At 44.4% G+C, this 26,860-nt stretch overlaps 5 protein-coding genes across 5 annotated transcripts; 4 read left to right on the top strand and 1 right to left on the bottom strand.

Annotated features, from left to right (window-relative positions):
- Window positions 1–235: 235 nt before the first annotated feature.
- LOC115686790 (uncharacterized) lies at window positions 236–1,054 on the top strand. Its single transcript, XM_030612194.2, has one exon. The coding sequence runs from the start codon at window positions 297–299 to the stop codon at window positions 849–851; it is 555 nt and encodes a 184-aa protein (XP_030468054.2). The 5' UTR covers window positions 236–296; the 3' UTR covers window positions 852–1,054.
- Window positions 1,055–5,541: 4,487 nt separating this feature from the next.
- Window positions 5,542–9,165, top strand: LOC115686748 (protein NRT1/ PTR FAMILY 5.10-like). The gene is made up of 4 exons (XM_030612137.2): window positions 5,542–6,144; window positions 6,254–6,471; window positions 7,230–7,774; window positions 8,111–9,165. Exons 1-4 carry the CDS (start codon window positions 5,994–5,996, stop codon window positions 8,907–8,909), a joined length of 1,713 nt encoding a protein of 570 aa, XP_030467997.2. The 5' UTR covers window positions 5,542–5,993; the 3' UTR covers window positions 8,910–9,165.
- Window positions 9,166–9,543: 378 nt separating this feature from the next.
- LOC115686747 (protein NRT1/ PTR FAMILY 5.10-like) lies at window positions 9,544–13,587 on the top strand. The gene is made up of 4 exons (XM_030612136.2): window positions 9,544–10,026; window positions 10,136–10,353; window positions 11,124–11,677; window positions 12,696–13,587. Exons 1-4 carry the CDS (start codon window positions 9,870–9,872, stop codon window positions 13,510–13,512), a joined length of 1,746 nt encoding a protein of 581 aa, XP_030467996.2. The 5' UTR covers window positions 9,544–9,869; the 3' UTR covers window positions 13,513–13,587.
- Window positions 13,588–17,596: 4,009 nt separating this feature from the next.
- LOC115686819 (patellin-3-like) lies at window positions 17,597–20,140 on the top strand. The gene is made up of 4 exons (XM_030612228.2): window positions 17,597–18,848; window positions 19,113–19,237; window positions 19,373–19,514; window positions 19,689–20,140. Exons 1-4 carry the CDS (start codon window positions 17,664–17,666, stop codon window positions 19,959–19,961), a joined length of 1,725 nt encoding a protein of 574 aa, XP_030468088.2. The 5' UTR covers window positions 17,597–17,663; the 3' UTR covers window positions 19,962–20,140.
- Window positions 20,141–24,231: 4,091 nt separating this feature from the next.
- LOC115686820 (patellin-3) lies at window positions 24,232–26,783 on the bottom strand. Its single transcript, XM_030612229.2, has 4 exons — window positions 25,582–26,783; window positions 25,359–25,483; window positions 25,111–25,261; window positions 24,232–24,954 (listed from the first exon to the last, which is right to left on the bottom strand). Exons 1-4 carry the CDS (start codon window positions 26,551–26,553, stop codon window positions 24,703–24,705), a joined length of 1,500 nt encoding a protein of 499 aa, XP_030468089.2. The 5' UTR covers window positions 26,554–26,783; the 3' UTR covers window positions 24,232–24,702.
- Between the last annotated feature and the right edge of the window lie 77 nt (window positions 26,784–26,860).

Genomic DNA, 26,860 nt, shown 5'->3' with positions numbered 1-26,860 from the left:
TCCCAGCTCGAACTGAACTCGATGCGCACTTCGACAGAGAAAGTCGTATGCCATGTAAAATTGCTCCCGGTGGGTACGCCCTTTACATTTTCTCGAGTAGAACGGATTCGAGTATTGCACGGTGTTTAGGGCGGCCTCCGAATTAATTAATTAACTAATCAAGTAATTAAGAAAAGTGGTGGGGGGATTGATGAATGAGATTAGAATAAAATCGACGAACACACAGCTAAGAAGAGAAGTGTTCCCATGCCCGTCCCACTTATAAAAACATACTTTCGGCTCATGTGGGCTTGCGGATGCTTCTCTCCCAACCCAAAACCACGCCTCCCCATGACTCTCGGTCGCCCCATGGATCCCCCCGCCACCGCCGCCGGCGACCCCCCTCCCCGGCCGCGATCCGCCGCCCGCCCGTGTCACCGACGGCGAGGATCATGCTAGCCGTCGCGACGTGGCTCCGCGCGCGCCACCGGAGCCGCCGCTGCCTGCTGCTGGCGCTCTGCTCCCCGCTGCTCCTCCCCCTGCTCTGCGCCACCTTCCCCCTGCTCTGCGCCGCCGAGCTCTGCCTCCGGCTCTGCTGCCGGAAGAGGAGATCCGGGGACGAGGGGGAGGACGACGAGGACGAGGAGGCGGCCGCCGCCGCGGACAGGCTGCGGAGATGCGAGGAGGGGCGCTGCTGCGGCGGCGGCGTGGGGGACCGCGAGGTGGGGCTGTTGCTCCAGAGGTACCTGGAAGATCAGCTGATGCTGGTGGGATCCGTGTACGAGTGCGGGGACGACGGCGACGGCGACGGCGACGACAACGACGGGGATGTCGGGTTCCTAGAGAGTTGTCGGAGTCCACTCCTCGCTTGAGTTTGATTGGTAGATGGGGGGATTCGATTTTGTGGGATTTTCTCTCTTTTCTTTCTTTCTTTCTTTCTTTCGTTTTTTTCTTTCTGGGTGTTGTCGATTGTGCTCTGTTTTGCCATGAATTCTACTCGTGTACATGATGAAATTGCTAATTAAACAGCGGGCGATCACCAAAAGAAAAAAAGCGAGGTTGCCCTTTTGATCAAGCCCGCTCTTCTTCGATCTGCTTCTCCTCTCCTCTCCTCTCCTCTCCTCTCCTCCTTGCCATTCGATTGGGATGTAAATGTTAAATGAAATTTGGACCATTCTTGAACTTTTGACCTCGAATCTCGCTTCTCCACACCCTGTCTCGCTCGCTGTCTGCAAAGTCCAATCAGAACCGGTCGTTTTCCTTCCGCCGTCCATAAGCAGATGCTCCCGGGATTCTCGCTCTGTTCAGTCGCTGTGCGATTGCCTAGTTTGGCAACTCTTTCACTTGTTCGCTGCGCTCCGCGCTCGTTAAAGCCGAAGGAGGGAGCTAAAGACGAGGCGCGATCGAAAGCATTACAAAACTTTGTTCTGTACCGATAGGAATTAGGAGACGATGCTCGAAAAATGAGGGAGGCCATCGCGATCGAACGCTCGAAAGGATCCTGATGCGATTCGACCCCCGCTTACATTCGAAACAAGCTAGTCCTTCGTTAGGAAGGACCCCGATTTTAATGATTTGCGTGGAGTTCTTTTCGATGTATCGGGACAAACAGCTATAAGATAGCGGTGTGGGAATCCTATGGGATTGTTCGGATGGGTTAGAGCTTTCGTTTTCCTTACATGAAGTCCCAGGTTTGAGTTATCGTATCGACATTTCGCGTCGGCTCCGGTCAAAGGTATCAGGTAGATTTGCTTCTTAATTACCAAGTATACACGACGATAGGCAAAACACCCACGACACTTAGCTCACGGGAACCAAGTTAACATCACTTTGACTTTTGGGTCTACGATTTTGTGATGACATGAAAATGAAGGTTTGGGTGTTTATCATAGAAATGGTAATTTTGATCGTTCAAATTATGGGGTTTAGGCGCGAATTGTTAATTAGAGATTTCAATATCTGAGGATGCTAAGTGAATGTGCGTAAAAGTCGATCCAATTTAGATAGGGGAGCACAAAAATGTCGAATTTCGACAAAATCGATTTCATGAGGATTTAAGTAAACTCTTTTAATGAATATGTACGTATAATTACTCAACCTCTATCAAAGTTTATGATTCGTCGACAACCCGATGCGCAATTTGTTGCGGTAATCCGCCTCTTAAATCACTATTCAATATTAACCGAAAAACAAATATCACTATACGATAAAAATCTTTGCTAGAAATTATTTCCACTTAATATATATATATTCGTTGATCTTGATATCATGGTAGGTAAGGTGGCTTTTGTCTTGTTCTTTTCGTATAAAATTGATGCCTTGTCGAAACATGGCACTATATTTATTGTAGTATACTAGTAGCTATTGGATTACATAATAAAATTAGGAAAAATGGTACAAACAGTCCCCGAACTTTGGCCCAATGTGCAATTTGGTACCTGAACTTTTAATTTGTTCAATGTAGTCCCTAAACGTTAGCCTAATGTTCAATGCGGTTCGTGAACTTTTAATTTGTTTAATGTCATCCCTGAACTTTTGGTACATGTTTAATTTAGTCCATGAACTATATGAAAATGTTCAATATAGTTCTTCCATCAATTCAAGTTCAAGACTACATTGAACATTTTCATATAGTTGAGGGACTAAATTGAACATGAATAAAAAATCAATGAATCACATTAAACAAATTAAAAATTCATCGACCACATTGGGTCAAAGTTCAGGGATTGTTTGTGTCATTATCCCATAAAATTATGAGGCTAGAAATGGCAATCAGGCTAGTTTTGAGTTTCTATTGGTGCATCCATTTCACGGATAATAAGAGCATGAATGATAATCATTCCGTTTCCCTGTTTTTCTATTTTTTGTTTTGTTTTCGGGAACAGGATTGGAACAGAAATCCGTTTGGTAAAATAATTTCATTTTTTTTATTTTTTGGATAAATTTTAGCCTAGAAATAGATTTAGAACAGAAATAAAAAGTTAAAATTTTCTACTTTTCTATTTTTAGAACATAAACAGAAAATAACAACTTTCTTTCATTGCTCACCCTTACCGCCCACTCGTCGGCCGTTCGCCGTCTCCTCCGCCACTCGTCAGTCGGCTGTCCGCTGCTACCATCGCCCACTCGCCGGCCATCCGTCGTCGCCGCTCGCCGGCTGGCTGTCCCTTGCCACCCACCATCATCCATCGCTCACCACCACCGCTGTCACTCGCTGGCCATCCGCCGCTGCCGCCGCTCCATAGCCACCTGCTACCACCACTCGCTGGCCGGTGGGAACATAAATTTTGTGTCATTATCAAACGAATTTCTATTCTGGAAACAAAAATGTTGTATCATTATCAAACACTACTTTTTACTCAGAAACTCATCTAAGAAAGAGAAATAGATTTTTCTATTTCTAGCCAGAAATACGACCGGGGAAGAAAAATATTGTCATTCGTGCCCTAAATGATATAGAAAATATTTTCCAAAAAATGATCTCTTGTTAACGGAAAAATATTTTTATCATCAATGAAAATATTTAAACATAAATTATCGTCGATAATAAAAACATTTTTCAATGACTATTCAATAAATTATCGAATTTTGATAAAATAGAATCATGAGGATTTAAAGTAAACTCTTTTTAATGAATATGTACATATAATTACTCAACCTCTATCAAAGTTTATGATTTGTCAACAACCCGATGCGCAGTCTGTTGCGGTAATCCGCCGCTTAAATGACTATTCAATATTGACCGAAAAACAAATATTTATATTCAATAAATTGCCCAATCTTTTCTAGATATTATTTCCACTTAAAAAAATATATATTCATTGATCTTGATATCATGGTAGGTAAGGTGGCTTTTGTCTTATTCTTTTAGTATAAAATTGATATCTTGTCAAAACATGGAGCTATATTTATTGTAGTAGCGATTGGATTACATAATAAAATTAGGAAAAATGACATAAACAATTCTCGAATTTTAGGTCAATGTGTAATTTGATCCATGAATTTTTAATTTGTTCAATGTAGTCCATGAACTTTAACCTAATATTTAATGTGGTTCTTGAACTTTTAATTTGTTCGATGTCATTATGAACTTTTGGTACATGTTCAATTTAGTTTAGTGCATTGACCATTTTCATATAGTTAGACTAAATATAAATCAAAAAATAAATTAAAAGCCAAATAGCCCGTCTTATTAACAACATTAATTAAAAAATAGCACTGGCCCAAGTTAAATTTCAAAAATTTTTAGTTTTAATATTCTACGCCGACTGTATTTAGTGCATCGCCATTCATATAGTCGATATACACGCCTGACTAAATCTCGAACATGTATCAAAAGAAGATCCATAAAATTAAAAAATACATATTGAACAAAATTAAAAGTCCATGGAGCATATTGAATATTATGCTAAAGTTCAGGAACTATATTAAATAAATTAAAAGTTCAAGGATCAAATTGCACATTGGACCAAGGTTCGGGTACTGGTTGTGTCATTATCTCATAAAATTATGAGGCTAGAAACGGCAATCAAGCTAGTTTTGAGTATCTATTGGTGCGTCCATTTTACGGATAATAAGGGCGTGAATGATAACCATTTTATTTTCCTGTTTTTCTATTTTTTTTGTTCCCGAGAACATGTTTGGAATAGAAATCCATTTGGTAAAATAATTTCATTTTTTTTATTTTTAGGAAAAATTTTGGCCTAGAAATAGATTTGGAACAAAAATGATAAGTTAAAATTTTCTACTTTTCTATTTATGAAACATAAACAGAAAAAACAACTTTCTTTTATTGCTCACCGTCGCCGCCCACCGTCGCCCACTTGCTGGCCATTCGTCATCGCCGCCTACCGCCGCCGCTCACTTGGGTCGACCATCCGCCGCTACTGCCGTCGCCCACTCGCCGGCCATCTCTTTGTCCGGCTACTGCCGTACGGTTGTCCACTTTCGCCATCACCCACTCACCGGCCATCCGCCATTCTTTCTCTCAGGCGGAGCCCGTCCATTGCTCGCAGGGCGGTCATCGGCTAGCGTTATCGCCGCCCACTCACCGACCAGCCATTCACCGCCATTGCCGCTCGTTGACCGGCCGTCCATCGCTTGCCACCGTGGCCCCGCTCCCTCGTAACTTCTTTGCCGATCTCCGCTTTCTTGGTAGATGGGAACATAAATTTTGTGTCGTTATCAAACGAATTTCTATTCCGAAAATAAAAATTTTGTGTCATTATGAAACACTATATTTTGCTCAGAAACTCGTCCGAGAAAGAAAAAAATTCTATTTCTAGCCAGAAATAAGGCCAGGGAAGAGAAATGTTGTCATTTGTACTCTAAATGATTTAAAAAATATTTTCTAAAAAATGATCTCTTATTAACGGAAATTTTTTTTATCATCAATTAAAATATTTAAATATAAATTATCATCGATAATAAAAATATTTTTAAATAATTAATTACTTCAAGCAATCAATTATTTTAAAAAATATTTTTTAATTATTAATTCTTTTAGAAACAAAGTAGAGGGTAAAAGTTAGATTCATCTTCAAAAACGGACCAGCATCGCCAATCCCGACAGGAACAAAACGAGAGTCGTTGAGATCGATTCTCGAACTGAGTTGAGAAGTCTTCGCTTGAGAACCTTGTCCCAACTGATCGGTCCCGTCACCGACGTTGATCTCGTTCCGAACCTTTGCGAATCTCGCATTCGAGTCGGGCAATGGACGGTAATCCCAATTCAGGAAAAGAAACGCAATGCCCCGTGGTCGTCAATGGCGTCCCAGGTTAAGGAAGTGACGACGCGTCCCACTCCCAGCTGCGACAGACATTGGTGGCGCTCCCTCAGCTCGCTCGTCGCATTTCCGACCATGCAGAAGAAGACGAACGATGGCTAACCCATAAATGAACAGCGTCCCGAGCACCCTAATAAAGAACGATAGTCGTTCGGGACCCGGACGAAGACGAGGACGCGCGGAACAGCTGCAGAGATCGCAAGAACCCTCTCTGCTGAAGCAACCCAGATGGGCCCACCCGATTCTTCAGGCGCGGGTTCGCCGGAGCGAGAGCGCCCGCTCCTGGGCGGCGACGTCGTGGGCGGCGCCGTAGACTACAACGGTCGTCCGGCTCGGAGATCCTGCTCCGGGGGGTGGAGATCTGCGTTCTTCATCATCGGTAAGAGCTGAAATGTTTTGTCGCCCTGATTCGCATGGAAGGCGTGATGACGCCACGTGGGTGTCGGTCAAGTTCGTGTCTTTTGATGCCGTGTGCTAATGATTGCCAGGCGTGGAGGTTGCCGAGCGGTTTGCGTATTATGGGATAGCGGCGAACCTGATAACCTACTTGACGGGGCCGCTGGGGGAGTCGACGGCGGCGGCGGCGGAGAACGTCAACGCGTGGTCTGGGGCGGCGTCTCTGTTGCCTCTCCTCGGTGCCTTCGTCGCCGATTCTTACCTGGGACGTTACCGGACCATCATCATTGCTTCGCTTGTCTATATTTTGGTTCGTTCCGCGCTTGCTCATTTCTTGTTGTGATCATCGAATCAAGATTGACGTCTACTGTTATTTTTGGAGTTTGCCGAAATTGAAAGAGTAATTAGGTGAATGTAGCTGAAATAGGGTTGTTTAGATAACCGTGCAATTGGCCCTTTCTTTTTGGCAGTAATAACAGTGTTTCTTGAAATTAAACGAAAACTTCCGAACGGTTTTTATGAAAAGCAATTGACTGAGTGAAAATTATCTTGATTGGACACGAGAGAATACTATTGGAAGAGTACTTGAAACTTAACAAGCAGGCAGGCCCAATTCATTCTGCTGAGACTATTATCTGCAGAAAAGAAGTACCTTTTCTTTTGTGGGCGTGTGTTTTAAAGAATTGAAAGGAAGGAAAAGGGGAAGTCACTCAGAAGTTCTTTCTTGACAACTGCATTAAGGACACAAACTCTAACTAGAAATGGAATAGAAAAGGGGGGAAGAGGATTAGGAGACAACTGCATGAACTGAACTGTGTTCAGATACTGCTTGAGCACATTGCTGGAAACCTGCTTGAGTTACTGAAACTAGCTTTGCATTACATGTCTTGCTTGCAATCCTTTTTGAGGTGGCTGATGTCTAAAGAAGATTTGGAACCCCAGATTTCATAAATCGATGACGGCCCTTTTGTAGTCAATGCTTGCAGATACGTGTTTAATCTTTTATTCTCGGATCTTCTTTCATGTTTAAATGGCAGGGGACTGAGATTGTTGTGAAATTTGTGGCAGGGACTGGCTTTGCTGACTCTATCGGCTGTCCTAACTTCTCTCGGCACATCTGAATGCCAAAACACCACTAAGATAACATCCTGTTCGTCCTCTAAGCTCCACGTCATCTTGTTTTTCTTCTCTCTCTATATGGTGGCAATTGGACAAGCTGGCCATAAACCATGTGTTCAAGCCTTCGGGGCAGATCAGTTCGACGAACGAGACCCAGTGGAGACCAAAGCTAAAAGCTCCTTCTTCAATTGGTGGTATTTTGGCTTATGTGCAGGAGTCTCGGTGACACTTGTGGTCTTAGTTTACATTCAAGACAACCTCAACTGGAGCCTTGGATTTGGAATTCCCTGTATTGTAATGGTGGTCGCTTTGGTCATTTTCTTGATGGGGACGAGGACTTACAGATTCAGCGACCGAAGTAATGGAACGAGCCCATTCATAAGAATTGGTCGTGTTTATGTTGCTGCAGCTAAAAATTGGAGGAAGAAGGCTCCATTGTTGCCTATTGAAGAGGAAGCTCTAAAATTACCTCTGGAGAATTACAAGCAATTCATGTACGAAATTGATTGATGCCTTTCTTCTTCTTCTTTTTTGTTTTTCTTGCCGGTTCTCTACATATCCTGGTAGCACAAATTGCAGCGTCTTTGAAGCTCAAGGTTCAAAGACATAAGTAGTGACAGGTTCAATGCACAATGTAAATATTCGTCTTAGAAAGCTCGGCTGACCAGTTATTTAACTAAAGTCTGTTTGCCTTTGATAAGGTAGTGACTAAACTAGGAACTAGTGCTACATGTAAATATCATTTTTTTTTCTTTTTCGTTACTTGTATCAGCTTTAGGTCACTTCATGCCTACATATTCGAGACTCAATTAGATCTTTCAATCTTGCAGGTTTCTAAACAAAGCTTTGATTATAGCAGATGACTCGAAAGAAAACCAAACTAATGTTGACGATGTTGAGGAAGCAAAGTCCATACTACGGCTTGTTCCAATATGGCTGACAAATCTGGTATTTGCCATTGTCTATGCACAAATCTCAACCTTCTTTACAAAGCAAGGAGCCACAATGGACAGAACCATCTTCCCAGGCTTTGAAATACCAGCTGCGTCACTCCAAGTATTTATTGGACTCGCCATTGTCATCACTATCCCGATATATGATCGGATTTTCGTCCCTGTAGCAAGAAGTTTAACCAACAAACCCTCTGGAATTACAACGCTGCAAAGAATAGGGGCCGGGATGTTCTTCTCGATTCTTGGGATGGTCACTGCAGCCCTAGTTGAAACGAAAAGACTGGAAATTGCCCGAGAATACGGGCTGGTGGATATACCAAATGCCACGATTCCGATGAGCGTGTGGTGGTTGGTTCCCCAATATGTGCTTTTCGGGCTCGCTGAAGCTTTGACCATGGTTGGTCTGCAAGAGTTCTTCTATGATCAGGTCCCCTCTGAATTAAGGAGCATTGGGCTGTCGCTTTACCTTAGTGTTATTGGTGTAGGGAGCATTCTGAGCAGCATCCTTATCTCAATCATCAAAGCAGCAACCAGTAATGATGATTGGTTTTCGAATAATCTTAACAAGGCGCATCTCAATTACTTCTATTGGCTGCTTGCCGGGATGGGTGCAGTTGGATTTGTCTTATTTTCCTGTTGCGCAATGGCTTACATATATCGGCGGAGGGCAGCCTGATGATCTGTACACAATGATTGAAATCGTCCTAGATAGAACAGAATGCTTTTCTCCTCTTTCCTCTTTTCCACTTGAATTTTCAGTCGCCTCAGTGTAGTTTTTAATCGGACATTATTTTCTTCAGAGCATGAGTTGGTGCAATCCTGGAGAAAGTCATACGAATATGAAGCTGAGTTGTATCTATAAGTTGACGATTCTCTATTATGCTATAAGAGTGGCTTCCCGGCATGAGTTTCGGGAAGTTGTATTAGCAGAACATCGAGCCGGTTCGCCCAAGAACATGAGCCGAATACATGTTAACCACTGCATCATGCCGGCTCACGCAGGGCCGAGATATCAGGTGGTTCGTCCGAGCTATAGGACTGAACTCGAATGGACCTATTTGTAAGTATTTTGTGAAGATCTTTCTACTATAGCGAATTGGTGTTTGTGAAATCTGCAGAAAATGCTGTACATTTGTCTCGAGCAAACTACACAGCCTAGTTCAGCATTCCTCACCCTCTAATTAGTTCTAATCTAATCTAATTCAATGATTTGAGAAGTAGATGTGAGCATCATTGGGTTTCCTATGAAACAACAAACACAAATGTCCAACATCATTCAGTCCGACTCCTCTTACCATTCTTCCCCCATTGAAACACCACATTCTTCTGTGGTCAACAATGGCTTCTGCAAATGACAGAAAGCATTGGGGAAGAAAGATTACAGTATCTGTTTGTGACGTCAAAGGTTGCTTTTTTTCACATTTTCCTTTGAGAGATTTTTCAAAGCGTTCCCACACTCGCACGAGTATGGTCACGGGTCATCGTCGTATTAGAGCACGCAAGCTTTTCGGATGACGCAAACGAACAGCGACACCCATAATGTCGGAACGTGTTCTCGACAACAACAAACGAACGTGAACCATTGAAAAGTCTTTACCTTTATCGACGGTGAGCCATCGGCTGCTGTAGCTGAACAATGGGAACCGCACCCACCTTCTTCGCCGCCGCCGCCCGCTCTGACGACGCCGAGACTCCCCTGCTCCGGGACACCGTCGACGGCGCCGTCGACTACAGGGGCCGTCCCGTCGCGAGATCCGCCTCCGGCGGGTGGAGATCCGCCGGTTTCATCATCGGTAGCTCGGATTTCTTTGTCCCCGTACCCTTCTTCCAGCGACGAACGACGGGTGTTTTGGTGACCGTGCGCTGATCGATGTTGCCATTTTTTTTGGGTGTTTTGTTCAGGTGTGGAAGTGGCGGAGAGGTTCGCGTACTACGGGATCTCTTCGAACCTGATAACTTACTTGACGGGGCCGCTCGGCCAGTCCACGGCCGCGGCGGCGGCGGACGTGAACGCCTGGTCGGGCACGGCGTCGCTCTCGCCCCTGATTGGGGCCTTCGTCGCCGACTCGTTCCTCGGCCGATACAGGACCATCGTCGTCGCTTCCCTCGTCTACATCTTGGTTAGTTCCTCTCTCTTGCAGATGGATTCGATTGCTATTCCAATTCAATTGCTTTTGATGTCTAGTGTAAACCATTGCACTGCAAATCAATCATAGAAGGTGTCTTTGATCAGAAACTGGTAGAAGATCTTCCCCCAGTAGTTTTCCAGCATCTCTACGCATCGACACCTTTTCGATTCGTTCGGAACACGTAGAAAATAGCAAATGGAGTGTACTGGTTTTACTCAGGCTTGCTCTCTCTACTAAAGCTCAGCTCTTTTGGGTGATTTGACTTCTAAAAGCTTGAGCATGCCGATGTCAGGGGAAAAATATTGCATAGGCTCAGTCCATGGAGACTAACCTGATTATTCATAGCTTTTGAATGTGTATGCCCCACTTCTGCAATTTTTGAGTAACCTATTTGGTGCCACTGTGGTTGAGTGAGTGGAATTTCTTCTTCTTTTTCTCCCTGTGTAGTACTGGTACATATGTCGTCACTACTATAGCTATGTGACCAGAAGTATATCAAGTTCATTAAGCAGTCTTATGCGATTTCTCTCGGTTTCTACGGACTGTTAACCTATCTCCAGACAATTCAGCCAGTCTGACTTATACCGTATTTCTTAAGTTAAAGATACTTGGAATCGGGGTCAACTTCAACAGGCTTTTGTCTGTAAAGCTCTGATATGGCCATAACGTACCTCAATTATAGAACACCATAAATTTACTTAATTTATATTTAGGAGAATGACTAGAATGGTAATGTTTTCTCGGTTCAAAATATGTTGCAGGGACTGGGCTTGTTGACTCTCTCAGCCATCGTTCCTTCTTTCAATACATCTGACTGCCAAAGCAAGAGCACGATTCAAATCTCGTCTTGCTCTCCCCCTCTCCACCAAGTGGTGTTGTTCTTCTCTTCTCTGTATCTGGTAGCCTTTGCACAAGGAGGACACAAGCCTTGTGTACAGGCATTTGGTGCTGATCAATTCGATGGGCAAAATCCAGAGGAGTGTAAAGCCAAAAGCTCATTCTTCAACTGGTGGTACTTTTGCATGTGCGGGGGTACATTAGCAACGCTTCTCATCCTGAACTACATACAGGACAACCTTAACTGGGGTCTGGGATTTGGAATACCTTGCGTTGCTATGGCAGCTGCTTTAATTCTTTTCCTGCTTGGCACCAAAACATATCGGTATAGCGTCAAAAGTGATGAGAGAAGCCCATTTTTGAGAATCGGTTCAGTGTTTGCTACAGCAGCTAGGAACTGGAAAACTACCACTAAGGCATTAACTGCTGAAGAAGAATCTCGTGGAACCTTGCCTTATGAAGGTTCTGGCCAATTCAAGTAAGAGGATGCTTTCACAAATACTATGAGGCATGGATATTTACTAAACTGAGATTTCCAGCAATATATCCAAAACGTGTGGTGTTTAATAGAGCCTCATTTCTTTGGTTATATGACACAATTGGTCCATTAACATAAGAATTTAGAACTATTTGAGTATTGTTCACCGTGACTACCCATCGCGGGCTGTGGTAATGAAATCTATGTCATAGAGTAAGATGTGTTTTAGCATTTGTTAATCAGAACCATTCTCTAATCCTTAACAACAAATGTTTATGTTTTTTACTGTTACTATTAAATTATTTCACATTTCGTGACTATGGGGTTGTTTAGTTTTCCATGTGGGGTCGCTCTCAACCTAATAGCTGAAACTTTTGGTTGGACCTTGTAACAGTTTAAATGAAATGTTAACTTGAATACTCATGACAGTCATTTTGATCGGTTCATACACTTCTGAAACATTCATCCCACAAAGGATGTTCACAGGAGATTGTGCAACTTAAAAGTCACATTGGTTTTGTGTACTGTACAGTGATGTACCATGTTTGTGCGTCTTCTCATCAAAAAATACTGTATGTAAAGAACCATAGTGTTTGCTAATGAGGACCTCGACGGGATGAATGCATGCAATTTCCAAGACACTTTATCTTAGGTGAATGCTATCTAGCTGTCTTTTAGATATCTGGAATAGTGGTTGATTCTAGATCAGCGGATTGATAACTAGGAAAAGAACATTTGTCACCTGTTTTGTTGAAAATGCAGTTTAGTTCCTCAATCAGAAATTTTGCCTTTACATTCAAACTATTGTATGGCAACTTCTCAAGGTCATTTATAGTGCAAGAACTTCAATTATGATCCCCACACCCACCTTAGTGTAAAAGATAACGGACTTCCTCTTCTTATGTCTTCCATCTACTAACTTCTTGCATTTTGTACCCAAGATATTGGCTTGATCACATTATAACGTTAAACTGAAACAGTTTCCACTAACATCTCAATATGGAAATCTCTGTTGCAGGTTCCTCAATAAGGCCTTGCTATCGCCGGACGGTTCAAAGGGCGACAGTAAGGTTTGCACCTTTGGTGAGGTGGAAGAAGCGAAGTCAGTATTAAGGCTCACTCCAATATGGGCGACAAGCTTGATTTACGCCGTAGTATTTGCTCAGTCCTCTACTTTTTTTACCAAGCAAGGAGTAACTATGGACCGATCCATCACGCCTGGATTCGACATTCCACCCGCGTCACTCCAGTCCTTTATCAGTCTTTCAGTTGTCCTGTTTATTCCCATCTACGACCGCATGTTCGTCCCTCTGGCGAGAGGTTTTACTCAAAGACCCTCCGGCATCACGATGCTTCAAAGGATAGGGACCGGGATGTTCTTATCTGCTGTTTCCATGGTGGTTGCCGCACTAGTCGAGATGAAAAGGCTCGAAATTGCTCGAGAACATGGGCTGGTCGATATGCCTAATGCGACAGTTCCGATGAGTGTGTGGTGGCTGATTCCTCAGTACCTCTTGTTTGGGATCTCGGATGTGTTCACCATGGTGGGTTTGCAAGAGTTCTTCTATGATCAGGTTCCCAATGAGTTGAGAAGCGTGGGCCTTTCCTTGTATCTCAGCATTTTCGGCGTTGGCAACTTTCTCAGCAGCTTTCTCGTGTCTGCCATAGCGAATGCGACCGGAGGCGATGGGGGAGATAGCTGGTTCGCTAATAACCTCAATAGAGCCCATCTAGATTACTTTTATTGGCTCCTGTCCGGGCTAAGTGCATTGGAATTGGTCGTCTATCTGTATTTTGCTAGATCTTATATCTACAACAGGTCAAGAACAATATGAGAACCTCCGCTTCCACTGCTGTAAAATCAAAGCTTTATGTGATAATGTACCATCATTTGGGGATACTTATGTGAACTTCGGTCAAAATTTGCGTCGTGTGGAACACTTGAAACCAGAGAGATGTAAATGTATATAACTCTCAGCTGTCATAGATTACAAACACAGTATTGAATGGGAATTGTTGATGCTAGTTCATGATTCGGTTCGTGGATTTGCTGAATTCGCTGAGAGGCTTATAATTTTAGCGGAGAATTGGTTTGGCCCTCACGAGCGACATAACTATTAACCCCGACATGTGCTGTCCATACAGTCTACAATGAGCACTGAAGATGTTGTAAAATGAGATGTGATCCGACTCGAAGTCAGTACAGTGAAATGTACAATGCCACAGATTTCGCCGCCCATCTCTTCGACTCCCCTCGTGGGCGCCTTTTGTTCCATTCCGCGAAAACCGTTTCGCCGTGACGAGATAATGTCGCTTCTTCCTGCGAGATTAATGATTTCACAGACTCCTACGTCGAAATTTCGGTCATTGATTATAAGGTTATTGCCATAAAACTAGACCTATACTGGACTCCATGTATCTGTGTCACCTCCACAAGATATTAGTTGGAATGTGGCCCCCCAAATCCTCCTACGACTCGAAGATGCTGACAGCCTCTCAGGCCCCCGCATATCCGCTGTCGCCGGCAACAACTATATTTTGCTTAGCGAAGCCAAAATCTTGTTCAGTTCTTGTTAACATGTTTTAGAGTGGGAACAATCTTTTTAAATCCCAAGTTCACATGTAGGTGTCTGTCTTGAACGTTAGGACTTGGGTGGGGTTTCTGAGTTTCTCCGACCCAGGAAAATGATTACGTGACAGGCTGTTCCTGCAAGCATATGGTCAAGCAGCTGATTTCATCGTCTTGGTGAAGGCTGGGGTGGTTTGTTCCTCTCGACTGCTCTCAATGCAAATCACAATACATCGCCTAAAAATCACTATGTTTCTCATTTGAAGTGACTCTGCGGTCACGCTCACCGTGCTAGGTCGAGGCCGAGTCATGTTCGATGCACGTGAATTGGGGTAGGATTGTGGACACGGCACAAAAAATAATCGAGCTGGAGATCCGGACACTCGTGAGTGGGGGTACGCAGAAAGAAGAGACATGTGTACTAAAAGTCCTAAAACTAGTTGCGAAAATACAATTGAGTACTAAAACTTGTCAAGTTGGCGTAATCAAATCCTTTCATTAACTTCGTCCAATTTGACAGACGGAAAATGCTAATAAGCTGTAGGACTTGATTGCACAAATTTAACGGGAAAAGTGCCAAAGAAGTCCTAAACATTTTGCATTAGTGCCAATTTAGTCCTAAACCTTTTTTAAGTGCCAATTCAGTCCTAAACCTTTTGCATTGGTGCCAATTCAGTCCTAAACTTTTTATATTTGTGCCAATTCAGTCCTAAACCTTTTGTTTTTGTGCTAATTTAGTCATTCCAGCCAATTTTGGCCGGATTTTATTGACGTGAATGCCGACCGGCCAGCGGCCGGTCACTGGCACTGACGTGGACAACTTTAATAATATTTTAATATTTTTTTTGAATTTTTATTTATTTTTTTCTCTCTTTTTTTCCCCCTCCCCTCTCTCCTTCCTCCAATTGTTGCCGGACTGGTAACCGACCAGAGGCCAGAGGCCGATGAGGCGGTCCAGTCGGCTAGAGGCCAGAGGCCGGCGAGGTTGACCTCGTCAGCCACTAGCGAGGGCGGCCTCGCCATGGCTGGGTGAGGCATGACCTCGCCAAATCCTTCCTCCAGCCGGTTGCCGCCAAGGTCGACCTCGCTGGCGATCGGTTGGAGGAAGGAGGGAGGGGTGGGAAAAAAAAAGAAATAAATAAATAAAAATCCAAAAAAATTATGAAAATATTATTTAAGTTGTCCACGTTAGCGCCGGTGACCGGCCGCCAGCCGGCCGGCGTCCACGTCAGCAAAATCCGGCCAAAATTGATAGGAAGGATTGAATTGGCACAAAGATAAAAGATTTAGGACTGAATTGACATCAATGCAAAAAGTTTAGGACCGAATTGGCACAAAAAAAAGTTTAGGACTAAATTGGCACCAATGCAAAAGGTTTAGGACCGAATTGGCACCAAAAAAAGATTTAGAATTAAATCAGCACCAATGCAAAAGGTTTAAGACTTTTTTGGCACTTTTCCCCAAATTTAACAAGTTTTAGGATTCAATTGCATTTTCACGATAAGTTTTAGAATTTGATTACGCTTTTTGAAAGTTTTAGGATTTAATTGCACCGTTACGACAAGTTTTAGGACTTTCAATACACTTATTCCTAAAAAGAAAGAATTAGGGAGACGAAAGTTATGGGGCTATAAAGCTAATCTCGTTTTTGAAGGGTTAACGATGAGTTTCGCGGTGCCGCACGTTTTTAGAACATTATTATTGTACGGTAGAGAAAACCCCGTGATTTTTATTCCGAGGGGGGTATAATCATTCGTGGCCCTCCAGATAGCCGCTTTCCATGTTCGTATCCCTGAATTATCAAAAACGAAAGAGGAAATTATGGCTTTTACCCTCTTATTACTCAGTTCTAGGATCAGTGCCCGATTAATTTTCAGAAACTTGACTAAATCATGTTAATTTACAAGTTTAAGAGGTTTTGGTTAGGCAAGAGGTCATCGCGCGCTCGCAAGTGACGCAAGCTGAAGACGGACACAAAACTAATCCCTTTCCGTTTTGGCGACTGACCAAAACCTTAAAAACTAAACTAAACTTGGTTAGAAGTCCAAAGCGAGTTGCATATTTAAATCCAAATGGTCGTCTAAACATAGCCTTTTGGAATTTATTAGACAGATGAGATTATGATGAAGAATCACGATGTATCCACAGGCTGTCCTCAGCGAATGCCGATCATCTACACAAGTTGGCGCCTCACACACCAAATCTTTTTTATAATTATTTTTGCTATAATAAAGATAACTAGTATTCTAACATTACTTTTAAGGAAAATGGTATTCTAACAATTCATCCTCCTCCTTCCCATTTTGCTCGTCATGATGATCGCTACGCACATTTTGAAGGCTCTTTGAAAGAAAGAAATCAACTCGTTCTTTCGAATAATAAGAAACCCATCGATTAACTCAGCGATTTTATGAGCTAAATACTTTGTGTTCGGCCTTTTTTATTTTAATGAATCCGGAACCACCGTTACCCGTTCTAGAAGTTTAGAGGTGATGTGAGTACGAAATTTAAAATTAAAATTCGATATATCTTCGGCTTGAAATAACCCCAGTTACATGATTAAGCTGATCTTCCATGTCCCTCGACATGTGAAACGGAACTTCTGCATCAGCATAGTTGTGATTTTCTTTTTATCTCTTATGACTTTGAACAAGCATTGACTTTTCTTATTTAGACTTTAGTTTGGTGATAATGAGTGTTAGATTCCAATTGTGATTTCGAACATTTGAAGGGAAAATGATGACTCGTCGGAAGTGACGAGATTCGCATAATATCATTTTTTCCTCTGCATAATTTTTAACGGGGCTATTAACGAAATAACGTGCTGCACATTTTACCAACAAGAACTATTTACAGAAACCCTTTTTCTATTCTTGGTGAAATCAAAGCAGAGGAGAGAGAGAATTTCATTCCATTTCGATTGAAGACCTAATGTGCCAAAGTGTTGATGAAATCAACATGGACTCCACAAAAAAGGCGAAGCGAACCAATTAAGGTGGTGGGATGGAATGATTCACGTAAGTTGCTTGGAAAAAAGCGAAAAAAAGGAGAAACAGCAACAACAACAAGAACAACAGGTATGCGTGTCGCGTCGCTCGATGGGCCCCACCCCAAAGTTAGGGAGGGGGAGGGAGGAAGTCCAAAAGAAAAGAAAAGAAAAGAAGGGTCAAATTACAAAATATTTCGAAGTGGGGCCCCCCAAAAAAAAAGCAAAAAAGAAAGTCCATAATCTGAGTTGGCTTCGCCTTCTCTCGACCCAGAAACAGTCTGTCTATTCGACCTCGCTTCCCTTGCCAACTCCAGTTACAAATACGAAGGCCTTCCTCTCTTCCTCTTCATCTTTATCTTCATCTTCATCTTCAACCTCTTGCCGCTTCGTAAACACCCCTCTCTCTCTCTCTCTGAAGTTCTGCGGTAATGGCTGAGGACCCTCAGAACCCGCCTCCCGCTCCGGAAGCGCCGGCCCCGGCGGAGGAAGTCGTGGTCGGGGTGGTCCCGGACGTGCCGCATGCAGCCGAAGCGCCAGCTGCCGGAAAAGAGCCGCCGCCGCCGCCGTCTCCTGTGGGAGCCGTCGTGGAGGGCGAGCCGAAGGGCGCGGAGGCGGAGGCGGAGGAGAAGATCGCGAAGGCCTCCAAGTTCGCTTCCTTCAAGGAAGAGACCAACGTGGTCGGGGAGCTCCCCGAGGCCCAGAAGAAGGCCCTCGACGAGCTCAAGCGCCTCGTCCGGGAGGCTCTGGACAAGCGCGAGTTCGCCGCTCAACCATCAGAGTCGCCTCCTAAGGAAGAGGAGAAGGAGGAAGACAAAGAGGAGGCGAAAGCGTCCGCCGAGGAGCCCCCGAAGCCTGAAGCCGAGGCAGCTGCGGAAGTACCGCCGCCGGCGCCAGTGGAGGAGGCGGAGGCGGTGGTGATCGTCCAGGAGGTGGTGGAGAAAGTGACTGCGGTCGAAGAGGATGGCGCCAAGACCGTCGAGGCCATCAAGGAGACGATAGTCGAGGTGTCCACAACTGCCTCGGCGGCAAAAACAGAGGAGGAGGAGGCCGCTCTGGCTGCGGCCATAGAATGCAAGGAAGAAGCGGAACCCGTGGCGGAGCCAGAGGAGTTGTTCATCTGTGGAGTCCCGCTCCTTGGCGACGACGAGAGGAGCGACGTCATCCTCCTGAAGTTCCTGAGAGCCAGGGACTTCAAGGTGAAGGAGTCCTTCGACATGATCAAGAGCACGGTCCGCTGGCGCAGGGAGTTTGGCGTCGACGCCTTGGTCGAGGAGGACCTCGGGACAGAATATGACAAGGCAGTGTTCATGCACGGGCTCGACCGGGAGGGCCACCCGGTGTGCTACAACGTGTATGGCGAGTTTCAGGACAAGGAGCTGTATCAGAAAGCCTTCGGGGACGAAGAGAAGAGGAAGAAGTTCCTCAAGTGGAGGATCCAGTTCCTGGAGAGAAGCGTCAGGAAGCTCGACATGAGTCCTGGCGGCGTCTCGACAGTGGTTCAGGTGATTGACCTGAAGAACTCGCCGGGGCTTCTCAGGAGGGAGCTGAGGCAGACCACTGGCCAGGCTCTCCAGATTCTTCAGGACAACTACCCTGAATTTGTGGCCAAGCAGGTGAGACATGATAAGCATATATATGTCAACTTCCCATAACTGTTTGTCTTCAGAAAGCGGAACATATATAACTTGGTCGCATAACACAATAAAAGAAGCATAATGTAGGTCCGTTTTCCTTGCTATTTCCCTGGTTGATTAAGTTCTCGGGGAAGAAATCATATACACAAATTTCGACGCGCCAACTATATCAGTGCAAAGACCTTGAATAGTGATTTCGATGCTGTACTGCGAGTCTGATGACTCTATCTTATACGAGTGAAGGTGTTCATCAATGTTCCATGGTGGTACCTGGCCTACAATAGGATTATCAGCCCTTTCTTGACGCAGAGGACCAAGAGCAAGTTTGTGTTTGCAAGCCCATCAAGATCTGCCGAGACACTCTTCAAGTAATTCTCTTGTTTTGGTTTCCCTTTTCATTTTCTTGATCATCACGTGCTGTTTGGTCAATGTGGGCCTCCCAAACACCTTCATAACGATCTGTCAGAAGAATTTCTCAATCTGATTCTGGATGATGACAACAGATACATAGCACCAGAACGAGTGCCAGTGCAATATGGTGGGCTAAGCACAGAGGCTGAGCAGGAGTTCACTACTGCCGAACCTGCTACAGAGGTCGCGATCAAGCCGGCAACCCAGCACACTGTTGAATTCCCTGTTAGTGAGGTAGGCTAGGCTATTTTTCACGTTAATTACAAACTCCATTACCATTGGTATTCTTTCCCCTTCTAAACAGCCCAGAAATGATCTAAAGCTGGTTGTCTGATGTGATGTGTTCTATTCTCACGTTGTCCACTGTTCTGATAAATGAAAATACGGTGTCATGTCACTCATGTGCAGACACGCCTTCTGGTCTGGGAGGCTAAAGTAGTGGGGTGCGACGTGAGCTACGGAGCCGAGTTCGTGCCGAGCGCCGAGGGTGCCTACACCGTGATCGTGCAGAAGTCCAGGAAGATAACCCCAGCCGACGAGCAGCCCATCATCTGCGGCCGCTTCAAGGTCGAGGAACCGGGCAAGGTGGTGCTTACCATCGACAACCAGTCCTCCAAGAGGAAGACGCTCCTTTACAGGTCCAAGACCAAGGCCTGCCCGGAAGACCAATGCCCTTGTTGATCAGTAAACTTGGATTGCTTTTCATTTTTGAAATATTTCATTTGTATTTCCCGGTTGTAATATGTGCCCTTTTTGTTCAGTCTGAATTTCAGTAAAACCAAATTGATTGTGAGGACTTCATTGTAGCTTCTTATTATTATTGATTCTTGAGGAATGGTTTGAAACTGTATAAACTTAAACTATGCCTAGCTTTCTCTTTAACTTTATCAGCTGATAAGTCTCTTCCCTCCACCCCTTTTCAGCTTGCCTTACTTTCTTTTGTCCTCCGCTTTGCATTATGGGGGTGGGGACATTCCCAAGCAATCACTCCATAATCCCGATGCACATGAATCCTCTGAACATGCGAACTCTTGTCCACTGCGAATTCATTTATTCCGTGAAAAATGAATAATTTAAAAAAATATTATTAAGTCAATGAAAATATTTTTCGTTCGTTTATTTTTATAAGCGATATAAACGATCATTTAATTTTCGCGAAACACACTCACCATTAGTACATTTTGAGAGCTGACGAGATATGTTTTGAGTGATGGATAATTACATTGTCGAGAATTTCTATGAGCTCATCTCCTCGTCTTAGATATCCCACCCAGTTAAATAAAGAAGACTGTATCAGAGAAAGGACCGGGCAATGAGTAGAGTTCTCCGGACCAATCCCATTCATTTTGTCCAGACAAATTGAGAGATCACGAGTTTCGATCATCGGGATGATTTTAGAAAGATACCAACTTACGAACATTTAAGGAAATTTTGGGTAACATTTAAGGAAATTTACAGACTATAAGATTGTCCATATGGTACCATTCATTGAGGACAAATGCACCCCCTAAGGTGTTCAATTCTTATACTACGTTGTGGGTTAACAGTGTGAAGAAAAATTCAAACACATGAAATTTCTTCAGATGGCTTCAATGTAAGTTGGTTTCTTGAGAAAAAAAGAGAATGCAAGAGAAAGATACCAGTATTTCAGTTTATTTTCAATTCGCCTATGACAAACACTTTCATGAGTTTTTCAAAGCTTTAACGAAGAAACATGACGTGAGAAAATGAAGGCAAATTCTGAATTCAACATGAAATTGGCTTAGTACAGGGTTCCATTTTGGTGTACCCTTTGACACAATTAAGAGAAGAGTTACTTCATAGAATCAATTCGGAATTCGAATTTACCTCACTAAAGACTTCCTACGAGTAACTACACCTACATTACAGGCGATTATATACCTATTTGCAGGCATCTACATCTGGTATATTTGACACCTTACATTCAAATAGTCATCCACAATATTCTTCTAGACAAAGTTCATCTTCCAATGTCCTAACTTTGTGGAATCACCGCAAGAATTATGCTCATGAAAGGGCGTCATAATAGTCGTAAACCATTTGAGCATTGGAACGAATCAAGATGAATCGTGTCATCATGTCGTCCCATATAAACTGGCCGATTGACTATTGTTCATTCATGTTATATACAAAGAGAAGAGTTGGTGGGAGGAAAGAAAGGGTTAGGCACGAACGATGTTGACAGACTTTCTTCCCTTTTGGCCCCAACCGGAGGCGTCGCCAAAACATGAGTTGTCGCCATGGACAACGAAGTTCATGACAAAGAGAGAGGCACCCAAGTTTGGTTGATAATCATGCTCTCCACCAACTCATTTAATAAAGGATTAGTTTAGCGACGACGCCTGCTCTCTTTTTGCAGGATGGACCCTGCCAACTGCCAAGGTCCCTTACTCGCGCATGTTAAGCGCCTAATGATGGCGGTATGTGCACAGCTGCCGAAGAAGAGAGTTACTTTTATCTGGAAATCGGAAGAGGACCACCGCCTAATTAACGCATAGAGCCACCTTGTCGCAGCTGTTTAGGGTCGGCATTCACGCGGCCCCAGCGAGTTCGTTCTAGACAATGGGGACTGTCTTCCTGAACGAGAGAAGCAGAGATGACCTTTCAACAGAAAGAAGAAAAGATTCAAGGCCATGCCCAGTTGCCAACTTTTGAAGCACTTTGGAGGCAAATTTCAATTCCCGTTGAGCTGCAGATTCTCAGGAATGTGGAAAAGCAGAAAAGCAAAAGAAGGGACGTTGGACAGTCATCTGTCTCGAAAAGCAGGCATTTCCCTTAACTCCACCAGAGAGCACTCTTCTTTCCATATTATAATTCAAAGCAGTTCATCCTTTATAAAATAGTCAATTCTACAAGAATGTATTTTATGTGATGGATACGGAATGACTCGTGATATAACCGACCAACAAATCGAGATGCATAACCCACACGGTCAAATAGAAATGAGATTCATAAAACGCTATCACTCAATTGGTTGCGCCACACGGTCAAATAGAACTGAGATTCATAGAACGCTACCACTCAATTGGTTGCGCCACATCATTTTCGCGAGAAAAGTGTCAAAAACAGTCATAAACCTCTTACACTGGTGCTAATTCAGTCCTAAACCTTTTGCATTGATGCCAATTCAGTCATTCAACACGTGAATAGCTATTAGCCGAAATGATTGAATTGGCACCAATGTAAAAGGTTTAGGACTGAATTGGCACTAAAAAAAGGTTTAGGACTCAATTGGCACCAATGTAAAAGGTTTAAGACTGAATTGGGGACTAAATTGACACCAATGCAAAAGGTTTAGGACTTTTTTGACAGTTTTCTCTCATTTTCGCACGCCACGCAGTGCATCCGCCATATAAATTACTTTCATATAAATTACTTTCATGTGATTCTATACGATAATATCAAACACCAGTAACAAGTCAAACACATCACGATCATTTCTTTTCCTCTAAAAAAAGCCGAGACAGACCACCTCAATGAAAGAGGTATCACGAATGCGAAAGATCAAAGGAGCAGACGCATCAACCCAAGAAAATATCTGGCTGCGAAGACGATTTCAGGACCACGCTGTGTAATCCTGAATGAAAGTCGAACATCACACTATAGGAACATCAAATGCAACAATCCAGTGCAATGTAGAAGAAAATCTCAGAGCATCTTATAGTGCCGCTAACTATTCAATGCCGGTTTTTTTCACTCCAAACATCTCAACCTCGAGGAAATGTTTTGTTTACGTGTTAGTGGGTGAATCCACCCCTGCACTTGAACAAGTAAGAGTGATACACCCACATCCCTTCACTTGAACAAATAAGAGTGAATTCACATAACACTCCACTGCTTATGCATAGGTCGTGTGAGCTGAGTTGGTTGGCCCGTGATGGGTGCCTAGAACCAGTTACGGGTGCCTAGAACCGTTCCATATTACCGACAATAGACAATCAATAACAACATCTCAGCTTGTTGTGAGAGATTCTTATCATTATGCTACGAACTCCTGGAAGAGACGCAATCGAAAGCAAGCAAGGTCGACCAAGAACAATATGACAGCATCAGAAGACCGGTTCTTACATAACAGATGCATTGCGGCCACATCAAGCAGATGCCATCTGGTCAAATAGGTGAAAGTGGTAAAAACAGTACACCATCTAATCAACTCGAATAATTCGACCACTTCCATTCGGATTTCTCCACGGAACAGCTCGAATCACCGAAAGTTGAGGGAGATCAAGAAGGCAAGGGAGATGCAGCATCATCGGAATCCGCAAACAAACACAAGTATGCCAAACAAAGGGGGAATGTGGAAAACACTCCAAAACGAAGGGGAATGTGGAAAACGTAAAATGCTCAAGTCAGAAGCTTGGAAGGAACCATAAAAGTACTCTGATAAAGCCTTCGAAGCGCTGTAATAAAGCTTGGATAAGCGGATCTTCAAAGGAAATATACCAAGAAAGACCTTTCTCATCAAGAAAGAGAGTTTACATAAATTTACATGTTCCTCACCAACAACCAAAACAAGCATACCATTATTCACATGTTCAAAGCATCAGAACAAGCAAGAATGATGTAAAAAATGCATATAATTCAGTCATCCAGGAAAAGGAGAATGCTTCTTCCCTGAGGTATATTAACCAAGCAAAGATCAACACACGAATAGATGAATGCATAAGCAAATAGAAAGTAGCTCCACATTGAAACAGATTCATCCTGAAGAGCTACCAGAAGACTCTTGAGGATGAAAAACCGAATCATGCCTCCCACCAGGAACTTTAAACGTAGAGGTCATTATATTAAGATTCCTCCAACCGACTACAAAGGAGTCACTCTAAAAAGTGGAACTCTGATAAGTTAGATTTGAACTCTAAATTCTGTCAGTTACTCTTACAGGTTGACCTTCAAAAAATGCATCTGCCAGCGCCAACTAGTTCTGACATATGTAAACTTCAAGCACATTCCATTAATGTACATCAAGAGCAAATGCAAATCACATTCAACAGTGAACAGAAAAAAAACAATACAGATGCCACACTATACCACTAGTGTCTCCATGGCGATATCTTCCCACCTTCACCTAGAGGTATCCAACATAGCCACTGGGAGCAAGTTGGTACTCCAAATTCAAAATTTTCCAGATCGTGCCTCTCATCACCAGGAGGGGAAAACAAGAAATGGCGACCATGTGAAAAACAAAAAGGGTTCAAAAAAGCTAAAGCCTAAACCTCAAAATCCAAACCGCAAATAGATGAACTAAACAAAAGGAAGATGTGACACATAATGTACAAGGATTGACCGCCAATCAAACTTTCTCCAGGAGAGAGGACAAATATGAGCACCAGAGACTTCTTACTCACCAATATATCCGAGAATATATTGCGTTTGGCTAACTATGATTAATTTTGCAGGCTCAATCACCCAATAGGTCAATCTTGAACCTGTAGAGAAGCTTCTTCTTCTTTGAGGTAGGGTTATCAACAGTGAGCAACACTTTGCCAAGTTCCGAAACTTTGAAGGTTCCATGCGCCACCGGCTCATCCGCAGGTGACATCTTCTTGGGCTTCTGGATATTGATTGAATATCCACCAGTGTTAGGCACAAACTCAGCACCATAACTGACTTCCCACCCAACAACACGGAGCTCCCAAGTGATAACACATTTCTGCATTTGGAAGAATCTCAGTCACTAACACTAGTACACGTAATCCATCCATTAGTTTTCTTATCACATATTTTGCAGGATATAGAATTAGAAAAGTAGCATCCATGACAAGCAGAACTCAAGCAAAAGATTGAATGAAAATATCTGTTTATATACCTCATAGATCATGATTTCCACAATTTGTTTGGTCCCCGGCTTAACTGTCATCTCGGTTGCAGGGTCGGAAACAGTAAATTCGGGATCGCAATCGCAATAATCTACGCTCAGGCCACCATACTGCACCGGTACTTGCTCAGGAGAAATGTACCTGCCAATCATACAAGCACAATGTTTCGAATATAACAAAGGCTCCAGGAGGAAATGATTAAAACTTAATGCATTGAAATGCGTCCGGATCTATTTACTTGAAAAGCGTCTCCACGGTTCTCGAGGGGCTTGCAAACACAAACTTGCTCTTGGTCCTATGGGTCAAAAAAGGGCTGACCATTGCGTAAAACGCCAGATACCACCAGGGAACATTGATAAACACCTAACCAAAAACCCCATCATAACCCACAAAATTCGTCAATTCAAACAACAGGAACAGCCGAACATAACTCATCAACCAGGAAATCAACGTGAGCATACCTGCTTGGCCACGAACTCGGGATAGTTGTCCTGAAGCATCTGGAGAGCCTGCTTGGTGGCGATCCGGAGCTCGCGCTTCCCCGGTCCCGGGGAATTCTTGAGATCGCTCACCTGAAAAATAGTGCAAGTGCCACCCGGATTGAAATCGAGCTTCCGGATGCTCCTCTCCAAGAACTGGACCCTCCACCGCAAGAACTTGGCCCGCTTCTCCTCGTCGGCGAACGTCTTCTGATACACCTCCTTGTTCTGAAACTCCCCATAGACGTTGTAGCACACGGGATGGCCCTCCCGATCGTGGCCGTGCATGAACACGACCTTCTCAAGATCGTCGCCGAGGTCCTCGTCCACGAAGGCGTCGATGCTGAAGTCCTTTCGCCAGCGGACCGTGCTCCGCAGCATGACGAACGCGTCCTTGACCTTGAAGTCACGAGCCCGGAGGAACTTGAGCAGGACGACGTCGGTCCGCTCGTCCTTGAGCAGCGGGATCCCCCAGATGGAGGCTTCTCCAGCGGAGACGGAAGCATCGCCGGTTTCGGGTTCTTGCTCTGGGGCTTGCTTGGAGAAGAACGTGTTGGAGTTGAGCGCTTCCTGGAAGAGCTGCTTCAGCTCCTCCAGAGCATTCCTCTCGGGATCGGAGAGATCGGCGACCTTGTTGCTCTCCTCCTTGAAGGAAGCAAAGGGCTGCGTGACCTTCCGCGGCTCGGCCGGCGGCTCCGGCTTCTTGGTGGCGTCGACAGAGACGACGACCTCCTCGTGGGCCGGCGGCGCTTTCTCCAGCAGCTCGGACTCCACCGCCGTGGTCATCGCCACCGCGGCGGCGGCTGGCGGCGCAGGCTCCGCCGGGGGCAGCTCCCCCTGCTCCGCTGGAGCATGCTCCCTCGGCGGCTCCGCGAGCGGCGGCTCCGGGGGCGGGAGCTCCTCCGTCTCTTGCGGCGGCGGCGGCGGCGGCGGCGGCGCGGCTACATCGGCCATTGCTGGAACGGATGGAGATGGGTATGGCGGAAAATGGTGGTGGGAGGTTTTGCCAGTGACGGGACGCGAGAGAGAGAGAGGGGGAAAGAGGCTTTCTTTCTTTTTGAGGCGAAGGTGATGATGATGATGGCTCCAGACTTACTAACGTCGGGGCGCGAAGTGGGGCCTCCGTCTGGACGGGTCGTGGTCGGGGTCGGGTCGGGTCGGTGGGCGTTTGTGGCGGAGCGAGCGGACGGTGACGGCGCGTCGAGGAGGGCTCTGGAATCCTATGTTTCGGCGTAACGGTCGGGAAGCCACGACGTCGCTT

This window comes from Syzygium oleosum, unplaced genomic scaffold (genome assembly GCF_021117445.2).
Source record: "Syzygium oleosum isolate NSW1041296 unplaced genomic scaffold, Sole_v2.1 Sole_v2.02, whole genome shotgun sequence".
In the NCBI taxonomy this organism is placed as follows: Eukaryota; Viridiplantae; Streptophyta; class Magnoliopsida; order Myrtales; family Myrtaceae; genus Syzygium; species Syzygium oleosum.
The sequence above is the reverse complement of the archived record's forward strand: the minus strand, read 5'-3'. Positions and strand labels throughout refer to the sequence as shown.

Excerpts from the sequence above, each read along its gene's own strand:
- LOC115686747 (XM_030612136.2), top strand. The coding sequence starts at position 9,870 with ATGGGAACCGCACCCACCTTCTTCGCCGCCGCCGCCCGCTCTGACGAC. Across the intron at positions 10,354-11,123 it reads CTTCCCTCGTCTACATCTTG|GGACTGGGCTTGTTGACTCT; the intron begins GTTAGTTCCTCT and ends AATATGTTGCAG. Across the intron at positions 11,678-12,695 it reads GAAGGTTCTGGCCAATTCAA|GTTCCTCAATAAGGCCTTGC; the intron begins GTAAGAGGATGC and ends TCTCTGTTGCAG.
- LOC115686820 (XM_030612229.2), bottom strand. The coding sequence starts at position 26,553 with ATGGCCGATGTAGCCGCGCCGCCGCCGCCGCCGCCGCCGCCGCAAGAG. Across the intron at positions 25,262-25,358 it reads ACCGTGGAGACGCTTTTCAA|GTACATTTCTCCTGAGCAAG; the intron begins GTAAATAGATCC and ends TATGATTGGCAG. Across the intron at positions 24,955-25,110 it reads TGGAAATCATGATCTATGAG|AAATGTGTTATCACTTGGGA; the intron begins GTATATAAACAG and ends TTCCAAATGCAG.
- LOC115686748 (XM_030612137.2), top strand. The coding sequence starts at position 5,994 with ATGGGCCCACCCGATTCTTCAGGCGCGGGTTCGCCGGAGCGAGAGCGC. Across the intron at positions 6,145-6,253 it reads ATCTGCGTTCTTCATCATCG|GCGTGGAGGTTGCCGAGCGG; the intron begins GTAAGAGCTGAA and ends AATGATTGCCAG. Across the intron at positions 7,775-8,110 it reads GAGAATTACAAGCAATTCAT|GTTTCTAAACAAAGCTTTGA; the intron begins GTACGAAATTGA and ends TCAATCTTGCAG.
- LOC115686819 (XM_030612228.2), top strand. The coding sequence starts at position 17,664 with ATGGCTGAGGACCCTCAGAACCCGCCTCCCGCTCCGGAAGCGCCGGCC. Across the intron at positions 19,238-19,372 it reads TCTGCCGAGACACTCTTCAA|ATACATAGCACCAGAACGAG; the intron begins GTAATTCTCTTG and ends TGATGACAACAG. Across the intron at positions 19,515-19,688 it reads TTGAATTCCCTGTTAGTGAG|ACACGCCTTCTGGTCTGGGA; the intron begins GTAGGCTAGGCT and ends ACTCATGTGCAG.
- LOC115686790 (XM_030612194.2), top strand. The coding sequence starts at position 297 with ATGCTTCTCTCCCAACCCAAAACCACGCCTCCCCATGACTCTCGGTCG.